This window comes from Notechis scutatus, chromosome 2 (genome assembly GCF_049901735.1).
Source record: "Notechis scutatus isolate UNSWTSFEM ecotype Mainland chromosome 2, rNotScu1.2, whole genome shotgun sequence".
Taxonomy (NCBI): Eukaryota; Metazoa; Chordata; class Lepidosauria; order Squamata; family Elapidae; genus Notechis; species Notechis scutatus.
Genome location: NC_142010.1, coordinates 258,531,512 through 258,549,460, shown reverse-complemented (window position 1 = coordinate 258,549,460; position 17,949 = coordinate 258,531,512). Strand labels below are relative to the sequence as shown.

The window sequence follows — 17,949 nt, the reverse complement described above, 5'->3', positions numbered from 1 at the left end:
AACCCAAAGACTTTTTTGGTTTTGGTTTTAAAGGGCCAGGAGAACAGGCATAGAAGTGCATAAAACCAATCCCAAAGCCTGCCTAAGCCTAAGGCCTGGGGGAAAGAGTCAGGGCTTGGAGGCTTGGTTGAAGATAGACAGGCTTGGCTGGGGTGGGAGGCGGTGTGTGTGTGTGTGTTCAAATCTTCAGGGGGCTGCTGTTGCCACTGCTGTGACAGAAAAGGCACTCTGGACTCTGATAAGGTGGCATTGCTTAATAGATGCCAACAACGTCACAGCTTGTGGGACGACAAAATGAAGGTTTGCCCTTTGAGAAACAAAGTGGGGCTCCATAGGTGACGTTTAGCGCCTTGAATTACATCCAGAAGTCTACCAAGAGCCACCACAGCTTGCCTAATAGAAATACTAGAAATACTGCTGCATTCTGGACCAGCTGTTAGCTTCTGAGAGTTTTTCAAGAATAGTCCCCTCTAAAGCAATTGCACTAGTCCTGATGACTGAAAAATATTCTAACAACAATGAAACAAAATTGACACGGATGTCAATTATTGGTATCGCTTAGAGATAAAGCGATTTTGGAGAAGAGTTGGATTTTAGGGTTCTATGGAGAGAGCTGACATTCTCCCCCAGTTAAGCGAAGGAACCCATCAAGCATCCAGACAACTGAAGCAGTTTGCTCAAGAACAGCGGAACGAACTGCCAGTTGAGAACTGCAGAATTCTTAGTCAGAATTACAGAAAATGCCCAATTGCAGCTATAGTCCCAAAAAGAGTAGGATACAAACTGTCAGGCTTGGAGTTCCAATAGTTATGTCTATGCCATTTTCATTTACTTTCCTATATGTGTGTGTGTGTGTGTGTGTGTGTGTGCACGCGCGCTGTGGGATAAAGAATGGTGGATGCCATTCATTTCTGTCGGTTTTAATTTTATTTATAACAAATTGGAATTCTTGGGGGGGGGTGTGTGACAATTAAGAGGGACCCAATGCTTTCGGCCACAACTATGAGAGCTTATATACTGGAGACAAATTTCTTGTGTATCTAATCACACTGTGCCAATAAAGAATTCTAACTCTTGTGAGGATCATTGTTGTAGTGATCCCTCACCCTGCAATGAACATTCTCTCCCAGTGGCTTTTTGTACACCAGAGATGTCCAACCTTGGCCATTTTAAGACCTGTGGACTTCAACTCCCAGAATTCCCCAGTGAGATTGAAGTCCACAAGTCTTAAAGTAGCCAAGGATGAACACCCCTGGTGTAGACATTAGAGAGGAGGAGAGAGAGAGACTATCAGCAAGGGCCATTGGTATCTTAAACGCTTGATTTCTCCTCTTCTCCCCCATCAATATTGATTGGGACTGGCCATGACGGAAGAACCATCACAGTACCTCTTCCCACGCTCAACCCAGAGGGATACCATGACTGATGCTATCAAAAGCTGGTGAAAGCTCCAGAAAAACGGGGAATCTACTCAATGGCCACATCTATTTATTCTGTATTGTTTTAATTCTTTTTGTTCTTAATGTTTTACGATGGGGATGCCGCCCAGAGATGCTTGTGGAGATAGGCAGGTAAAGGAATCAAATAAATTAAACAACATGTCTCCTTGCCTGAGATATTCTATCTTTAAATTAACATGCCTGGATAACCGAGAAATCGCGGGAGCCGTGTAGTTTAATTGGCACAGCTACAACACAGCACAGCAGCTACTTACCTGTGTATCGACTGGGATTAAAGAGAGAAAATCCAACCCTAGGGAGAGAAAGACGTTGCCTTCAGTAAATATGGTGTTGTATGAAAGGATACATTAGATCAAGGGTCTCCAACCTTGGCAACTTTAAGCCTGGAGGACTTCAACTCCCAGAATTCCCCAGCCAGCAAAGCCAGGCTTAAAAGTTACACAAATTGGAGACCCCCTGCATTAGATTACATGCTGTGATCATGGACCACATTAGATGAAATACAAGTAGTCCTTGACTCACAACAGTTCATTTAGTGACCATTCAAAGTTACAACGGCACTGAAGACTCTGACTTCTGACTGCTTTTCACAGTTATGACGTTTGCAGCATCCCCATGGCCTCGTGATCAACATTCAGACGCTTGAAAACTGGTTCATATTTCTGTCAAGCAAAGTCAATGGGGAAGCCAGATTCACTTCACAACCGGGTTATTAACTTATCAACTGGAGTGATTTTACTTAACAACTATGGCAAGAAAGGTTGTAAAATGCGGCAAAATTTACTTAATGTCTCACTTAATCACAAAAATTGTGAGACTAGAATAAGAGACAAACTACGGATCAGATTTTCAAGAAGCTGGGAAATATTTTGGATTATTGCGTACTGAGTAAATGCTACAATTGGCCCATTTGGATAACTGACTTTGTTTTGAAAGAAATGGGAGACTGAGTGAAATAAGTATCTGCTGGAAAGCAGGCAGTGAGGGAAGCTGAAACAGAGCTTCATTTACTAAACTAGGACTTTGGACTTTTTGACCTTTGGATTTGATTGTGGTGTGATTGTTTATTCCACTCTTATCGCTATTATGGCAGGAGTTGAAGGATTTATCATTGTCATAGAACCACCCAGTAATTTGGGAGGCCAATTAGGCCAATTAGAAGATTTGGAATAAATACTCAAGAGTATGAATGGTTGAAAATAAATTCAAAAGATATTGGCTGAAATAATATACTAGTCTCTGGGATTGAATATATCTATCAAAGAAGAGGATTTCAGCTATTAAGAAAGAGGAAAGAAAAAGAAAAAAGGAGAAGATATAATGGAGGAGCTACTTGTTGATATAAGACTGGACTCACAAGACATAAGATCAGATAAGCAAGATACAAGGGACATGATAAAAATCAAACTTGAAATGTATAATTATGTAAATTAGAAATGGTGACTCAGCATACACAAGAACACAATGCACCAGAGGGGGAAGAAAAAAATAAAATAAAATAAAATAAAAAATAAAGAATAAAATAAAATAAAATAATAAATAATAAAATAATAAAATAAAATAAAAAATAAAGAAGAAACCAATTTAGAAGGACAAAACGAACAAAGCAGGGGGGGAAAGGAATTAGAATGAAAAATTTGTGGTCTGGTGGGATGATAAAATGGAGAATGGTTTGGAAAATGGTTAAAGAGAGAAGGAAAAAGCAGAAAAAGGAAGCACAAAAGAAAAATCAAAAGAGGGAAAGAGAAAAGTTTAATAACTGGAATGAGAAAAGAAGGGGAATAAGAACAGGGGAAAAGGGAATGAAGAGAATGGACCAGAAAATAAAGAACAGGAAACAAACAAGGATGAAAAGAAGCTACACTGTTCAAAGAGAGATAATGGGTGAAAAAAAATGGATAAGGAAGGGGATTCTGCAAGGCAGTACGTTGGGATGTATTGAAAATAGTATTTTGTAATGTATAGATGATTTATAGAGAAAATATAATGCGGAATCTGAGAAAAATATATTTGTGTTTTATACTAGATAGGAAGATTGATATTAAGGAAGAATGAAGGTGGTTAGCTCGAATTACTAACTAGGGACAATTATATTTACAGATAAGGATAAAATGACAAATGTGACAGAAAAAAATAATATGAGAAATGACAATAGAAAGGAGATCAGAATTTTAGATAACATTGTAAAATAAGATATGAGAATATATTAAGAAAAATGGAAGGATATATATCAGGATTTGGAACTGAATAAATAAACATACAATTGAGATGAGAATTTTAGATAATATTGTAAAATAAGATGTGAGAACTTGAATTGGGATTGGATAAGTTTAATATTTAATAATGACAAGGATGACGCAATATGAAATTAAACAAATAAAATGAATAGGTAACTATGGTCATGTTTGTATTGAGATGTGAAACCTGGAACCATACTGCTTGCCAAATGAGAATTTTTTATTTAAAAAAACAAAATGGAAACGGAGAAAAATTGAATAATGGAATTACTAGGTATGTTTAATTGATATGGCGGTAGGCATTTGGATAGAGTAAAGTTGAAAATAAATATTGAAGAATGTATGAATTATGATGAATATATGCAATGAGAGATGTATGATATATTGATGCCACATTGTTAATGTATTGTTGTTATATGTAGATTGAAATAAAAAAATTGGGGAAAAAAGGAGATATACCGTATATACTCGAGTATAAGTCGACCCGAATATAAGCCGAGGCACCTAATTTTACACAAAAAAACTGGGAAAACTTATTGACTCGAGTATAAGCCGAGGGTGGAAAATGCAGCAGCTACTGGTAAATTTCAAAAATAAAAATAATTAATTTGGGAAACGATCTCATTATCATGAAAGGTTTAATTGATTCACTAACCCAAAAGAAGAAGATGATGATGACAGCGGGAGGCAGGAGTCACTCTCTTCCCCTCCCTCAGAGGCCCCTGAGTCAGGAGTCGCTACAGCCGGTGCGGCCCCAGTCCCGCGTCGCCTCGGGAAGGGAAAGGCAAAAGGAAGAGCCGCGGCAGCACTTTGCAACAGCAGCAGCGGCACCAGAGGCTCAGGCTCAGCGGCTCCTGGTTTTGCCCCATCCTTCCCAAGGCAACGCTGGGACCGGAGCCGCACTGGCGGCAGCAACTCCCGACAGCCCCAGCCGGACACCTGAGCGGAGATGTAGGGAGAAGGCAAAAGCGACGGAAGATCCTTCAAGGGAAACTGAGGGGGAGACTCACCCTTGGTCCAGATGAGCCCCTTCCCGCCCCTAAGGAAGCAGAGGCAGCCAGCAAGGGCAGGCAAGCCCCACTTCACAGACTCCGTCTGTCCTCACTCCCACCCACCCACCCAAAGCCACGAAGTCCCCCAATCGCGCAGCCCAGAATCACCCTCCCCTCAGGGAGCAGCAACGACGCCCGGTTTTTCCCGAGACAAGAAGCTCCGCCGTGCAATGAAAGCACCCTGGCTCTAGGCTCGCGGGTTCAGAAAACAACGCGAGCCGAGGTCACTTCGGCTCCGCTCGGCTTCTCCAACATCCGGCATCGCCCTGTTCTATGTGCCGGGCCCGGCAAGTCCGAGCAGCCAGCGTGTGGAGCAGGACGGCGCCGGACATCGTTGGGTGCCTCTTTCGCAGCACAGGAGGCTCACTGACACCCACTGAGTGACCTTGGACCGGCTAAACTACAGGTTGTCCTTGATTTAGGACCACGGTTGATCTCAAAACTTCCATTGCTTAAGCTAGATAGTTGTTAAGTGAGCTTTGTCCCATTTTGCGATCTTTCTTGCCACAGTTGTTAGGTGAATCGCTGCAGTTGTTAAGTTAGTCACACAGTTGTTAAGTGAATCTGGCTTCCCCACTGACGTTGTCAGAAAGTCGCAAAAGGGGATCACATGACCCTAGGACTCTGCAACGGTCATAAATATGAACCAGTTGCTAAGATTCTGAATTCTGATCCCATGTTTATGGGGACGTTGCAAAGCTCGTAACTGTGAAAAACAGTCATAAGTCTTTTTTTTCAGTGCCATTTTAAGTCAAGGACTACCTGTAGGTTTTATTAATGTAGCCAATACATCTCAGCAAAGAGCTTGGGAATTGAAGAAGTCTCTTAGTTAGCATTTAACATAACATAACAACAGATAATCAGAGTTGGAAGGGACCTTATAGGTCATCTAGTCCAACCCCCCTGCCTCCACGCCCAAGCAGGAGACCCTACACCATTTCTAATAAATGGCAGTCCGATCTCTTCTTGAAAGCTTCCAGTGATGAAGATCCCAAAACTTCTGAAGGTAATTTCTGTTCCATGGATTGATTGTTCTCACTGTCAGAAAGTTTCTCCTTATTTCCAGGTTGAATCTCTCCTTGTTCAGTTTCCATCCATTATTCCTTGTCTGGCCTACAGGTGCTTTGGAAAATAGCTTGACCCCTTCCTCTCTGTGGCAGCCCTTCAAATATTGGAAGGCTGCTATCCTGTCTCCCCTGGTCCTTCTCTTCCCTAGACTAGCCAGGCCCAGTTCCTGCAACTGTTCTTCATATATTTGTATGTACTTCATATGCATGAAAAGGGAGTCAAAGCAGGCTAGGAGAAAATTACCCATTAGACTCAAATACCACATCAGCGTTTGTATTCTGGACTTTGGAAATCAGCAGGGAAATGAACTGGACAGGTTCTCACCAAACCTGGCAGACAATCTCTGCTTGATATACATACCACAAAAGTTGGTTCTTACCTGACATGCCCATTCTCTGGGAGCTGTGAAGACCACCCAGGCCAGGGTAATGTTCTGAGGAACTGCCTCCTTGACACTTGTCCCCAGTGTTGGCGAAGTCCAAGTGTTAGGTTACACCATTGTTCTTCCTTCACCGTTGCTCTTTGTTCTTGACCAGGATCAGACCCAGACCCAGATGGTCATTTGGGTGGGGCTAGATGCTCTTCACAGCTCCCAGAAAATCGGTGTATCGGGTAAGAACCAACGCCCCTTCTCCAGTGAGCTGTTCTGGTCATCTAGGCCAGGAACATATCCAAGCTGGTGTGTCCTACAGGAGGGTTTCTGTCTGGTTTGGAGACTCCCTCACCGTGTGAATTCGCTGTAGGACATGTCTGCCAAAGGCAGCCTCTGCCGAGGCAAAGATGTCCAGTCTGTAAGGCCTTATGAAGGGCAAGAGGGATGACCACATTGCTGCCCTACAAATTTCTTCGATAGAGGCTTCTTTTTTTGTTTATCTTCTTCTTCAATTTTTTGGAATCTCTCATCATACTTCAACATCATTTGTTGGATGTTCTCCACTTTTTCATTGGTTTTCCCTGTTCTTTGTTCAATGTTCTCTGTTCAATGTTCTCTGTTCTTTGTTCGATGTTCTCTATTCTCTTTTCAATATTCTCTGATCTTGTTTGAATATTTTGAATTCCTTGCATAATCATCTGCAGAGTCACTTTTTCTTGTTCTTTTTTCTTGCTTTAACATTGTCTGTATTGAACGTTGTCCTCCAGATGGTGGAGAGGAAGAAGTAGAAGTTGAAGAACCAGGAGCTGTAAATTTCCTATTCATTTTAAGCAATTCAAAATCTTCAGGTTCTTCTAAACCTTAATCCAATTGTGAAGTAACCAATTATAGTTCAAAATAAAAATAGTAGAAAAAAGAAGCCCAATAATAATAATTTAAAAAAAGAAAAAAGAAGGGAGGACAAAATTTCTTCAGGTTCTTGTATACCTTAATCCAATCAATAGTTAGATGGAAAAAAAAGGCTTTAAAAAAAAAAAGAAAAAAAAGGAAAAGGAAAAATTCTTCAGGTTCTTCAACACCTTAATCCAATTGAAAGGTCTCAAATAGAAAAAAGAGTACATAAGAATAAACCAGAAAGGTAGATGAAAAAACAAAAATACCAGGAAAGGAAAAAAAAAGGCTTTTAAGGCTTTCCTTTAAAATAATAAGCAAACGTAGAGATTGGACTTCCAAAGAAAAAAAGAAAAACAAAGACAAGCTCCAACAAAGCCAAAAACCCATATAGTTATTTAAAAAAAAAGATAAAAAGAAATACAATAAAGCTGGTGAGGAGGGATAGCACAACTTAGAAAAAGTAAAAAGGGCACACTGCACTTTGTTTAATTATCCAAGGCTCTTATTATAGCTCTCTTCTCCAAAGACTTATCACCTTTTTTCCCCCTAAGTTTCAACACCAGACTCCAGCTGTTGATAGAAACCCAGAAGAGCACCTGCAATAATACTCTCCCATGCTCTTCCCTCTATCTTATCAAATAGCAATGTCCTTGAAAAAGAGTCTCAGTTCTTTCTTTCTCAGCTTTGTCTGGTCACAGGGAAATGGAATATTTTCAAGCCTCTAGTTGGCAGTGTTACAAAGTTTCTTTGCTCTCACTTTCCCCCTCCTTTTCCGAGCAGGATATAATAAGAATTCATAAAAATAAAGAAAAAGATATTTTTAAAAAATGAAATAACTAAAGGGAGCCTCTAGCCTAAAATATCACAAAATCAAAAAGGAGAAGAAAAAAATAGATATAAACGAAAAAACCAGTCCAGTTTCAAAATACAAGATCATATATAGAAAATCCAGCAATGAGAAAAAAAACAAAAACATTACTTTGACATTCCTGTTTAAAATCACTGCTTAATCACTTCTGTCAAAACTTTTACAGATTCTTTCTTTTCCTTTGGGTGTCCTTTCAGATCTTAGAATAAAGAAAAAGTTCTCACCAAACCGGCACACTCTCTCTTTCTGTTCTCTTCCGTTTCGGAGCTGTCCCAACTTCAGCGGCTTTAATGGCTGCCTCTTTGCCGCTGGCAAGAAGAGCTTCTCCTGGATCTACCAGGGACTTTGCAGTATCCCTGGGATCGACAGGATGCGCTCTTCACTTTCACCGTCTCTTCAGGATGGTTTAGATCTGATAGGACCGTCCAGGAGCAAAGATATCGGCAGCGATCTCAGACCTCCAAGATTGTATGCCGTATCATCGCGACGCCAGCTCCGCCCTCTTCGATAGAGGCTTCTGTCACCCTGGTGGAGCGCGCCGTGATTCCTCTGGGCACTGGTAAGTTCTGTAGTTCATACGATTTTGCAATCGTAGACCGCAGCCATCTGCCCACCGTCGAAGCTGTGACTTTCCTCCCCAGGACGGAGGGCTGGAACGAGACAAAGGGGGCCTCCATCTTTCTGTGGGAAACAAATCCTGTTGATATAAATGCGGAGGGCCCTTCTCACATCTAAGGAATGCCATTGCCTCTCTAAGGCATGAGCCAGCCTTGGGCAGAAGTTGGGGAGAATCAACTCCTGCGCCCGATGGAAAGAGGAATTGACTTTGGGTATGAAAGCCGGGTCTAGGCGAAGAACCACCCTTATCAGAGTGGAAGACGCAAAGATCCTCCCTCACCGACAGGGTGGCCAGCTCCGATATTCTCCTTGCGGAGGTTATAGCCACAAGGAAACCACCTTATAGGTTAGAAGGTGGAGGCTGGTAGTTCTCAAGGGTTCAAACGGTGGTTTGGTGAGCGCTGTGACAACCTTGTTTAGATCCCAGGCGTGGTATCTATGGACCACTGGAGGTCTTAAATTAGTGGCCCATCAGAGGAAAGTACATACTTGGATGATGTGTAAGAGACTGTGGATCACCATGGGAGAGAAATGAGGCTAAGGCCGCCACCTGCCTACATAGCGTATTTGGGGAGAGCCCTTGTCCAATCACTCTTGGAGAAAGTCCAGTATGTTCACCACCGATGCTGAGGTGGGGTCTATCTTCGTCTTGTCACACCACCAGACATTCTTCCAAGTGGCATTATTAATGCGGTTAGTGGGCGGACGTCTCCCGGCCTGTACAGTTTTGATAACCTTGTTGGAGAATTCCTCACCTTTCAGAAGTCTCCACTCAAGCGCCAGTTGGAGCAACTGTGGCTCCGGATGTTGTATGGGCCCCTGGCTGAGGGAGACTCTGTCCAGCAAAATTTTCCAGGGGTTAGCAATCGAGAGGTCCATGAGATCCACAAACCACAGACGTCTCAGCCAGTATGGTGCTAGATGAATTTTCGCCCTCTCCTCTAACAGTTTCCTGATTACCTTGGTTATCAGAGGGAGGGGGGGAGGCATAGAGGAGGCCCCGGGGCCAAGGGCAGCGGAGAGCGTTGACTAGCTCCGATCCCTGAGCCGGGAACTTCAAGAAAAATCTCAGCAGTTGGCCGTTGAGTGGCTAGGCAAGGAGACCCAGGATCGGCTGGCTGAAACAATCCAACATCTCCCGGAAGAGGCTCAGATGCAGGCGCCACTCAGAATGGTCGACAGTGGCCCTGCTCAACCAGTCTGCCTGAATATTGGAGTCTCGAGATACGCTCCACCTTAATGGGAGTGAAGATGTTTCTCTGCCCAGCGGCAAAGCCTTTCTGCCTCCCTCATAAGGAACCTTGAATGTGTGCCCCCCCCCCCGGTTGATTTATGTGGGCCTTTGTGGCCACATTGTCTGTCAGAAGGAGGACATGCTGTCCCTGGATCTCATGCTGGAACTTGCGGTGGGCCAGATGAGCTGCCCTGAATTCCAGCCAATTGATGCTGTAGGTTCGTTCTGTCGGAGACTAGAGACCCTGGGCTTCTAGGGACTGGCAATGAGCCCCCCAGCCGAAGAGGCTGGTGTCGGTAGTAATTGTCAATCGGCATGGCTCTCTGAAGAGGCAGCCCGTGGTGATGTTCCTGGAAGTACACCAATGGAGTCATAAAAGAACTTTTGGTGGGACCAGGACCTTGGCCATGGAATTGTTCCTACCGGATCTCTGGAATGGGAGCAGAAACCATTGCAATATCCTGGACTGGAAGTGGACCCAAGGGACTATTGCAATACAGGAAATCATCTTTCCCAGAAGTTGAGATAACTGGGCCAGGGACACTCGTATAAGAGTCCGAATGCAATTGGATAAATCCCTGGTGCTGACCTGTCGGTCCAGCGAGAGGAAACCCTCGCCTGTCACTGTGTCTATTATGGCGCCCAGGTGCAAAAGACGAGTTGTAGGCATCAGATGGCTTTTGACCAGGTTGACCAAGAAGCCATGGTCCCAAAGTACTCGGAGTGTGGTTTGTAGATCTATCTCTGCCTGCAGGTGAGACATGGATTGTATCAAAATGTCAACTAAGTAACATTGCAGGTGAACCAGCATGCTCCTGAGATACATCGCTAAGGCTGTCAAAATCTTAAAGGTTCAGGGGGCCGACGCCAGGCTGAATGGCAGGGTCCTGTATTTGGAATGGTGGTTGGAGTAACAAAATCGCAGGAATCTTCTGCGCATAGGTCTGATAGGAATGTGCAGGTACTCTTCGATCAGGTCCACTGAGGTCAAGACGTCTCTCTGCCTGATGCTCAAGAGGATGGATTGCAGGGAGCTCAACTTGAACGTTCTCGTGGACTAGAAAGCGGTTCAGACGCTTTAGGTCTAGAATCGCCCTCCACCCCTCCAAACTCTTTGGAACCACAAAGAGGTGAGAATAGAGCCCCTGCCCATGTTGATCCACTGGGATGCATGGCACTGATGTCCAGCAACTGATAGATCGGGGTCTCCATGAGGGCCCTCCTTGTGAGGTCCCTTGAGACAGGGCATTGCATAAAGAAATTCGGAGGTGTGGAGAGAAACTCTAGAGAGAGACCTGATCTTATGGTCTCTCGGATCCAAGTGTCTGAGGTGGTCATGTCCCACTGGTTGGCAAAAAGGGTCAACCAGCCTCCAATCGGTCGGTTTGGTGGTCATTTGGAGCGATGAAAGGATTTACTCCCAGCGCCATGAACGGAACTCTTAGCTTGGGCTCCTCGCCTTTTCCTGTCTTGGAAACCCGCTCTATCGGATTGTTGTCCCTGACGGAAATCAAAGGACCTTTGGGATCTTTGGAAATTGTTTCCTTGGTCGGAGGATCGAAAGGAAGCCCTCCGAAAGGACTGGGTGGAGCGGTAGTCGAACCGCCGAGAACGGGAAGGTAATATCTTCCTCCTGTCCTGTGCCTCCACCAGGACCTGATCCAAGGTGGACCCAAACAATTTGTTCCCATCAAAGGGAGCGGTTGCCAGCTTTAACTTACATTTAGTATCTACCTGCCAATGGCAGAGCCATAGCAGACGACGGGCTGTGACTTGGGAAGCTATGGCTCTGGATGAGAATTTTACCGCATTCAGAGTTGCATCAGCAGAAAATTCCATGGCCGCCACTAGTTTTGTGATGTCTTGGTGTGCCCTAATGTTAGTGGCCGGAATGGAATCCTGCAGGTGGCGTAGCCACTTTAGGGAGGTTTGGGTGAAAAAGGACGCGGCTGTGGCTGCCTTAATGGCCCAGGCATTTGCCTGGTGCGCCCTACAGAGTGCTAGTTCTGCCCCCTTTTCCTCCGGTTTCAAAGCATCCTCCACCTTGCTGGGGACAGTGGAGGAAGCTGCTAGGGCCACCACTGGTTCATCTACTACGGGAGTCTGAAGCAACCCTGCCAGGTCAGGAGCTAAATTATAACATTTTCTATCATAGCCAGTAGGGCTGGGATAGGTGCCCGGGAAGGTCCACTGTCGTTGGACCATATCCATGAACATCTTAGGAACCGGGATGACCTCCCCCTCTGCAATTGGTTGAGAGAAAATTAAGCCATCCGACTCCCCCGAGGTCAAGGATGGCTCTGAAGTAAGTCGCAGGGATGTCAAGGGATGTGGTTTTTTGGCCTTGAACAACAAGGTCTCAAAAAGATGAGGGCAGAACAGTCCTGTAAATGTTGGCTGGTCTGGAGCTAGCCCTTCCTTGTCTAGCTGGCCCTCTGTCTCCAATGGAGAGGAATCAGTGTCCTCGGATGACACTGGAGAGTCAGGATCTTGGCCTTCTGAAGGTTCTCCCATGAATTGCATGGGGTAAGGAGGCATCTGAAATTCGGGAAGATTTGCCCTCGGGTGCATGGCTTGGGGTGGTGCCTGGAAATCACAGAGGTCCACCCTGTGTTGAATGGACTGAGATTGCCCCTGGTGTTGAAGAGGGGCTGACATCCGATACTTCGCCTGGCAGATCTGTTGTACCCCCGCGGCAATGCCACGTCTGATTGCCTCCAATATCCAAAACCTCATAGATGGGGGAATGTCCTGAGGTAGGAATTCCTCTGCATGGAGCCCCACTGCAGTTGGGGTGAAGGTAGCCTCAGGCGCTAACCTGGGTCTCTTAGTTTGGTGAGCCACTTGCCCTGTTGGCGACACAGAAACAGGGAAAATTGGATCAACTGCGTTGCTGATGACTGGGTCTGGGGCCTGAGGAACGAAGGTCTCAGGTGCTCCCCTTGGTGACCAAACTGGGTTCTCAGGTTGTCTCTGCCCCTGTTAGAGACCGTTAGGTCCAGAGGAGGGGCTGGAAGGGGGCAGGGAGAAGGTATCGCAGCTACTGGAGAAGCTGATTCCCTGTTTTTTTCAGCCTCTCGAAGACTCTTCTCCAGCTGTTTCTCCAGTGCCTTTTGGCCCCTTTTCTCATCCTTCTCTGCTGCCTTGGAGGACTTTTTGGAATAAGAGGCCGGCTGTGAAAAGCCTCAATATTAAGGGAAAATAGTAAAGGAATCTCTTGTCTCAATGGAAGGTTTCGGTCGATGCAAAATGGTGCCGGCTGTCAAAATCCTCGGCGTGAAATTTAAATCCAAAATGACGCTGGCTGTTACAAGTCTCGGCACGAAAATCAGAGTACCAAAATGGCGTCGGCAGTTAAGGGAGGACTTGGCATGAGCTAAAAGAATTTTAAGGAGCTCAGAAAAGTTGCGCTGAGTAGTGGAATCGTGCCAACGTGCTTCTTGTTCAGGACAGTTATTGATATGTCGCCTCTGGCCGTAAGAGGCTTTAGTGGCAGAATCAAGCTCCTGCTCTTCGCACCGCTACGGCCCGCTGTTAAGGGCCTGTTGCAACCAACAGCCAGCTGGAAAAAAACAGTGTAGGTTGTCCGAGTTTTTAACAAAAAAACCTTTCAAGGCTGGAAAGGGATTGCAAAATGCCCTGAGGGGCTGCATTCTCACCGTAGACAATTCAAAACCGGTGAAATGAGTAGCGTTCCAAGAATCCTAGCCAAAGAACACGTCTAGGTCAAAAGACAGGCTCAGCTACAACTGGGGACAAGGGTCAAGGAGGCAGGTCTTCAGAACTTTGCTCAGCCTATCAAGCAGCAGACGGAAGCATTACCCTGGCTTGGGTGCTCAGAACAGCTCACTAGAGAAGAAAGACGTTTTCGTCAACATCTTACTTTCATAGGGTCTTGCGCTTGAGCCAGGGGGGTTGGATCAGAAGACCTCCAAGGTCCCTTCCAACTCTGCTATTCTGTTAGTCATTCTAGCCACAATCTCAATCAGTTAAAAAAACCCAAAAAACTAAAAATGTACTACCAGGCAAGTCAGACGAAATGCTTGATATTGGTGGATGGTGGAAGGGTACAGAGTAGTCTGTTAATGATGGGGCGATGGCCGTAGAATCCACCGTGCTGACTCCTGGCACTCGTACGGCTGCCGGCTGATACACAAGGACGCTGGTTGGGGAAAAAAGCAGGTGAAACATTAAAATAAACCAGAAGTAACCAGAAAGAGATGTAATCTACCACGTAACAGTGACCTTATTGTCCGTCAGCTCACTAGAGCAGAGGTCCCCAAACTCTGGGCTGAGGGCCACTTCTAGGCCATTGGTCTGTTGGCCACTGGGCTGCATGAATGGCTGGCCAGTGTGCATAGGTGCCCGCATGACCCTGCACTCACATTGCACGGGCGTTGGCATCGCTGCGAGCACACCCCCTAACTCACACAAATGTCGCATGCCGCTAGTTTTGCTGTGACCACACCCCCTCACTTGTGCTAGCATCATGCAGGCACTAGCATTGCCTGGATGCTCGTGCCGGCGCTTGCTTTGTGCGTGTGCAGCCCCGATCGTGCGCCCATATGCGCACATAAAGGCACCTGCCTCTCTTCCCCCTCCCCAGGCAGACAACCCAGAAAAGTTGGGGAACTCTGCACTACAGTACAGGGAGTCCTTGACTTACAACAGTCCATTTAGTGACCATTCAAAGACACAACAGCACTGATCAAAATGACTTATGACCATTTTTTACACTTAATAACCTTCGCAGCGTCACATGATCAAAATTTGGATGCTTGGCAATTGACCCATATTTGTGACGGTAGCAGTGACCTGAGGTCACGTGATCCCCTTGGGCGACCTTCTGACAAGCAAAGTCAATGGGGAAGTCAGATTCATTTAACAACCATGTGACTAACTTAACAAAGGCGGGGATTCACTTAACAACTGTGGCAAGTAAGGTCATAAAATGGGGCAAAACACACTTAACAAATGTCTCGCTCTGCAACAGAAATTTTGGGCTCAACTGTGGTTGTAAGTTGAGGACTACCCGTACAGTATCACACCAAAGCATGAGAAAATGTATACATTTGTCATTTTGAATTTGTATCTGTTAAACAAAAGAAGTCCCCAATAATGATTTTATTAATCCCTCTTCTATACTGCCATAATTAAAATAATTAATAATTATGGTATTAATGCCACAATTAACTATCAATATATTTTAAAAATGCAAAGCTATAATTTAAGAAAAAGATGCCTTTACTAAATGACTAATAAATAATGACTAGCACGGATGATGTTACCTAGTCTGCGTAGTGAAACATCTGCAAGGAAACAATCAGGCTCAGAGAGCACCAAGGACTTCTCATTTCAATCCTGAGCTACAAATATTCTCCTTTATGAGTAATAAAAGCCATGAAACCAAACCCCGTTTCCTGGAAAACCAGTGCCACAGGATCTTCTAAGGTCTCAGAGCCATGAGGGTTTTCTTAGAAGTGGCTAATTTTAGAGTAAAACCACTGCTGAGCTATGGAAAGAAATGTAAGCGTGGGATAAAGCAAAACACAAGGACATCCTTGTGGAAGGATGAAGGGCTTGCAAAAAGGCAGGCAACTGCCAATGTCAGAAGAGATCTGAGGATGGAAAGCTAACAGCATCCTCTTTGCACAGCTTCAGCTTGGTCTCCCTTTAGAACAGGGGTGTCAAACTGGATTTCTTTAAGGGCCAGATCCGCATTGCATTTGTCTTCTGCGGGCTGGCCAGGGGAAGGGGGAAGGGGAAAAAGTGTGTGTGTGTGTGTGTGTGTGTGTGTGTGTAACAGACACCTCCTGCAGCACTCTGCTAGCCAAAAGGGGGCGAGAGGGCCTGGTAGCAGCCCCCCACACACACCTCATTTTCAGCCTGGGCGGCCTGCTGCACCATTCTGCCGACCAAAACTATTGGTAAATTAAGAAGCTTGATCCAAACTGGATTATCAGTTGTGACAATGGCCTCTTAGGCTCTCGTCTGGCTAAACTTGTTTTCTAAGCTGAAAATTTAGAAAATGAAAATGATAAATTATCTTCACGGGAAAGCTCATGAAAACGTTCCACAGGATGTTGAGAAAGGGGTTCAAAAGCCAGGGAGCCTTCCTGACCTCTATGATCCAACCCAAATCATCCAATCCAATGCCGAGGGTAGCCCTACAAAGAGGAAAATGAACCAACCCTTTCGTGGGACTCGCTTGTGTGTCCGACATGTATATGCATTTCCGTTTGGGCGGGGCGTCCTCCTCTTCGTCAGACGAACTTTCTACGGTGAGATCGATGACGTCCACTTTCTTCTTGCTGACTTCGCCAGTGGGGGTCGAGCCCTGCTTACTGACCATGGCAGAACCTGGAGAGTGCAGGACTGAAGAGAGAAAAGACAGCAGTTGTAATTCAACTGGGTTGATTCAGCCTTCCGTTCCTTCTGAGGTCAGTCAAATGAGGACCCACCAACACTAACAGAACAAGCCACTGGGTATATAAACAGAGAGCAAACCCCACTCCCTTCTAGTACTGATAACGTTACCTAGCTGGATAATGAAATGTCCGCAAGAAAACGACCAAGCTCTGAAAGCATCAAAAACCCACAGTACTAGCAAAGTTGAGGTGCAAACATTGTTTATTGTTTTAACTTGCTACTTTTTCCTCACTAAAATTAATCCTATCCACTTCCATCATGGGACACAGTTGGGCACAATTATATGAAAGCCTTGCAGTTCTGACAGGGGGCAATAGGCTGACTCTGTAAACCAGAGGTCTCCAAACTTGGCAACTTTAAGGCTTGTGGACTTCAACTCCCAGAATCCCAGCATAGCTGGTTGGCTGAGAATAGCTGGCTGAGGAATTCTTTAGCATAGCTGGCTGGAGAATTCTGGGAGTTGAAGTCCACAAGCCTTAAAGTTGCCAAGTTTGGGGGGGGCCTGCTGTAAACACACAGAGCAAAAGCTCTTATATACCACTTTACAGCTGCTTAGAGAAGGCTGTAAAGCAGTATATAAGTTTCAGTGCTATTGCTAACACTGAGATGCTTTGCAGTGATGTCATCTTTTACAGTTGTGGTTAAAACAACACTGCTCTTCCACATTTCTCTTTAAAGGAAAAGTGGAAATAGCTGCCTTGTGAGAAAGGATAACGGATCAGGAATGAGGATTAAGGACCAATTTACCTGTCTTGGGGAAACTGGTGGAAGAGGAAGACTACTTTCAATGGAACACCCTTCCCTTTGACAGGCATCCAGTTTTCCTGTCTCATTTGTCTTTCTTCAGATTGCTTTGAATTGAAGTTGTGTGGGGTTATTTATTTGCCATGAAGTCAGAACAGAATCTGTACTCTTAGCCACTTCCCTTCATTTGAGAAGGCTGCTCTCCAGGGGTTGAGGGAGAGGGCTGAAAGCATTACAAGCAGGTGGAGTTTATTAAAGAAGGGAAAGAAATATTTGTGCATACAGCACTTATGGTAGTCCCACTAAGAATAACAGAGAACCCCCATTCCCTTCTAGTATTGATAATGTTACCTAGTTGGGTAATAAAATGTCTGCGAAAAAGCAACCACCATGCTCAGAGAGCATCAAGAACAGCAGAAGTTTCTTCTTGAGGTGCAAAAAGTGTTGCTTTTACTCGGTCAAACTTTTGCTACTTTTTCCTCACCAGAATTAATCAAACTCTGTTCCATTATGGGACACAGTTGGGCACCATTATGTTAAGAGATTTAAAATTCTGTAGTCATCCAGAAAATAAAGAGTTTCCATCATCGTACTGTTATTTCAAACTTTGCTGTAGTGCAAACATTATTTTGTACAGATGTACTTTCCCTGTTCCTTTTTAAAATATATTTAATTAATAAAAAAAATAGTGAAAGGAGCGTTTGTGGACTTTAGAACAGATGTCAGTAGAAAGAGTGAAAATAGCAGCCAGTTTGGTCTAGGAGTTAAGGCGCCAGGCTAAAAGCAGGAGACTGTGAGTTCTAGTCCCGTCTTAAACATGAAAGTCAGCTGGGTGACTTTGACCAATCCCTAGGAGAATGTGAATTCTAGTCCCACCTTAGGCATGAAAGCCAGCTGGGAGACTTTGGGCCAATCACCAGGAGACTGTGAGTTCTAGTCCCACTTTAGGCATGAAAGCTAGCTGGGTGACCT

General features: G+C 44.9%; 2 protein-coding genes across 9 annotated transcripts in view; both read right to left on the bottom strand.

Moving 5' to 3' along the window:
- PIAS2 (protein inhibitor of activated STAT 2) overlaps window positions 1-17,949 on the bottom strand; it is an 81,165-nt gene that overhangs the window by 36,929 nt on the left and 26,287 nt on the right. For all 8 annotated transcript variants that reach the window (XM_087958667.1, XM_087958669.1, XM_087958666.1 and 5 more), the window contains exons 11-13: window positions 15,996-16,179; window positions 13,827-13,966; window positions 1,715-1,752 (exon numbers count right to left, since the gene is read on the bottom strand). In XM_087958667.1, coding sequence (XP_087814793.1) covers window positions 1,715-1,752; window positions 13,827-13,966; window positions 15,996-16,179 — 362 coding nt within the window. The remainder of the gene's footprint in view (window positions 1-1,714; window positions 1,753-13,826; window positions 13,967-15,995; window positions 16,180-17,949) is intronic.
- Window positions 5,703-13,810, bottom strand: LOC148132615 (uncharacterized). The gene has a single exon (XM_087958684.1). The coding sequence runs from the start codon at window positions 12,538-12,540 to the stop codon at window positions 11,197-11,199; it is 1,344 nt and encodes a 447-aa protein (XP_087814810.1). The 5' UTR covers window positions 12,541-13,810; the 3' UTR covers window positions 5,703-11,196.

What these genes read in the sequence shown, in the direction of transcription:
- LOC148132615 (XM_087958684.1), bottom strand. Translation starts at nt 12,540, where the DNA reads ATGAGGTTTTGGATATTGGAGGCAATCAGACGTGGCATTGCCGCGGGG.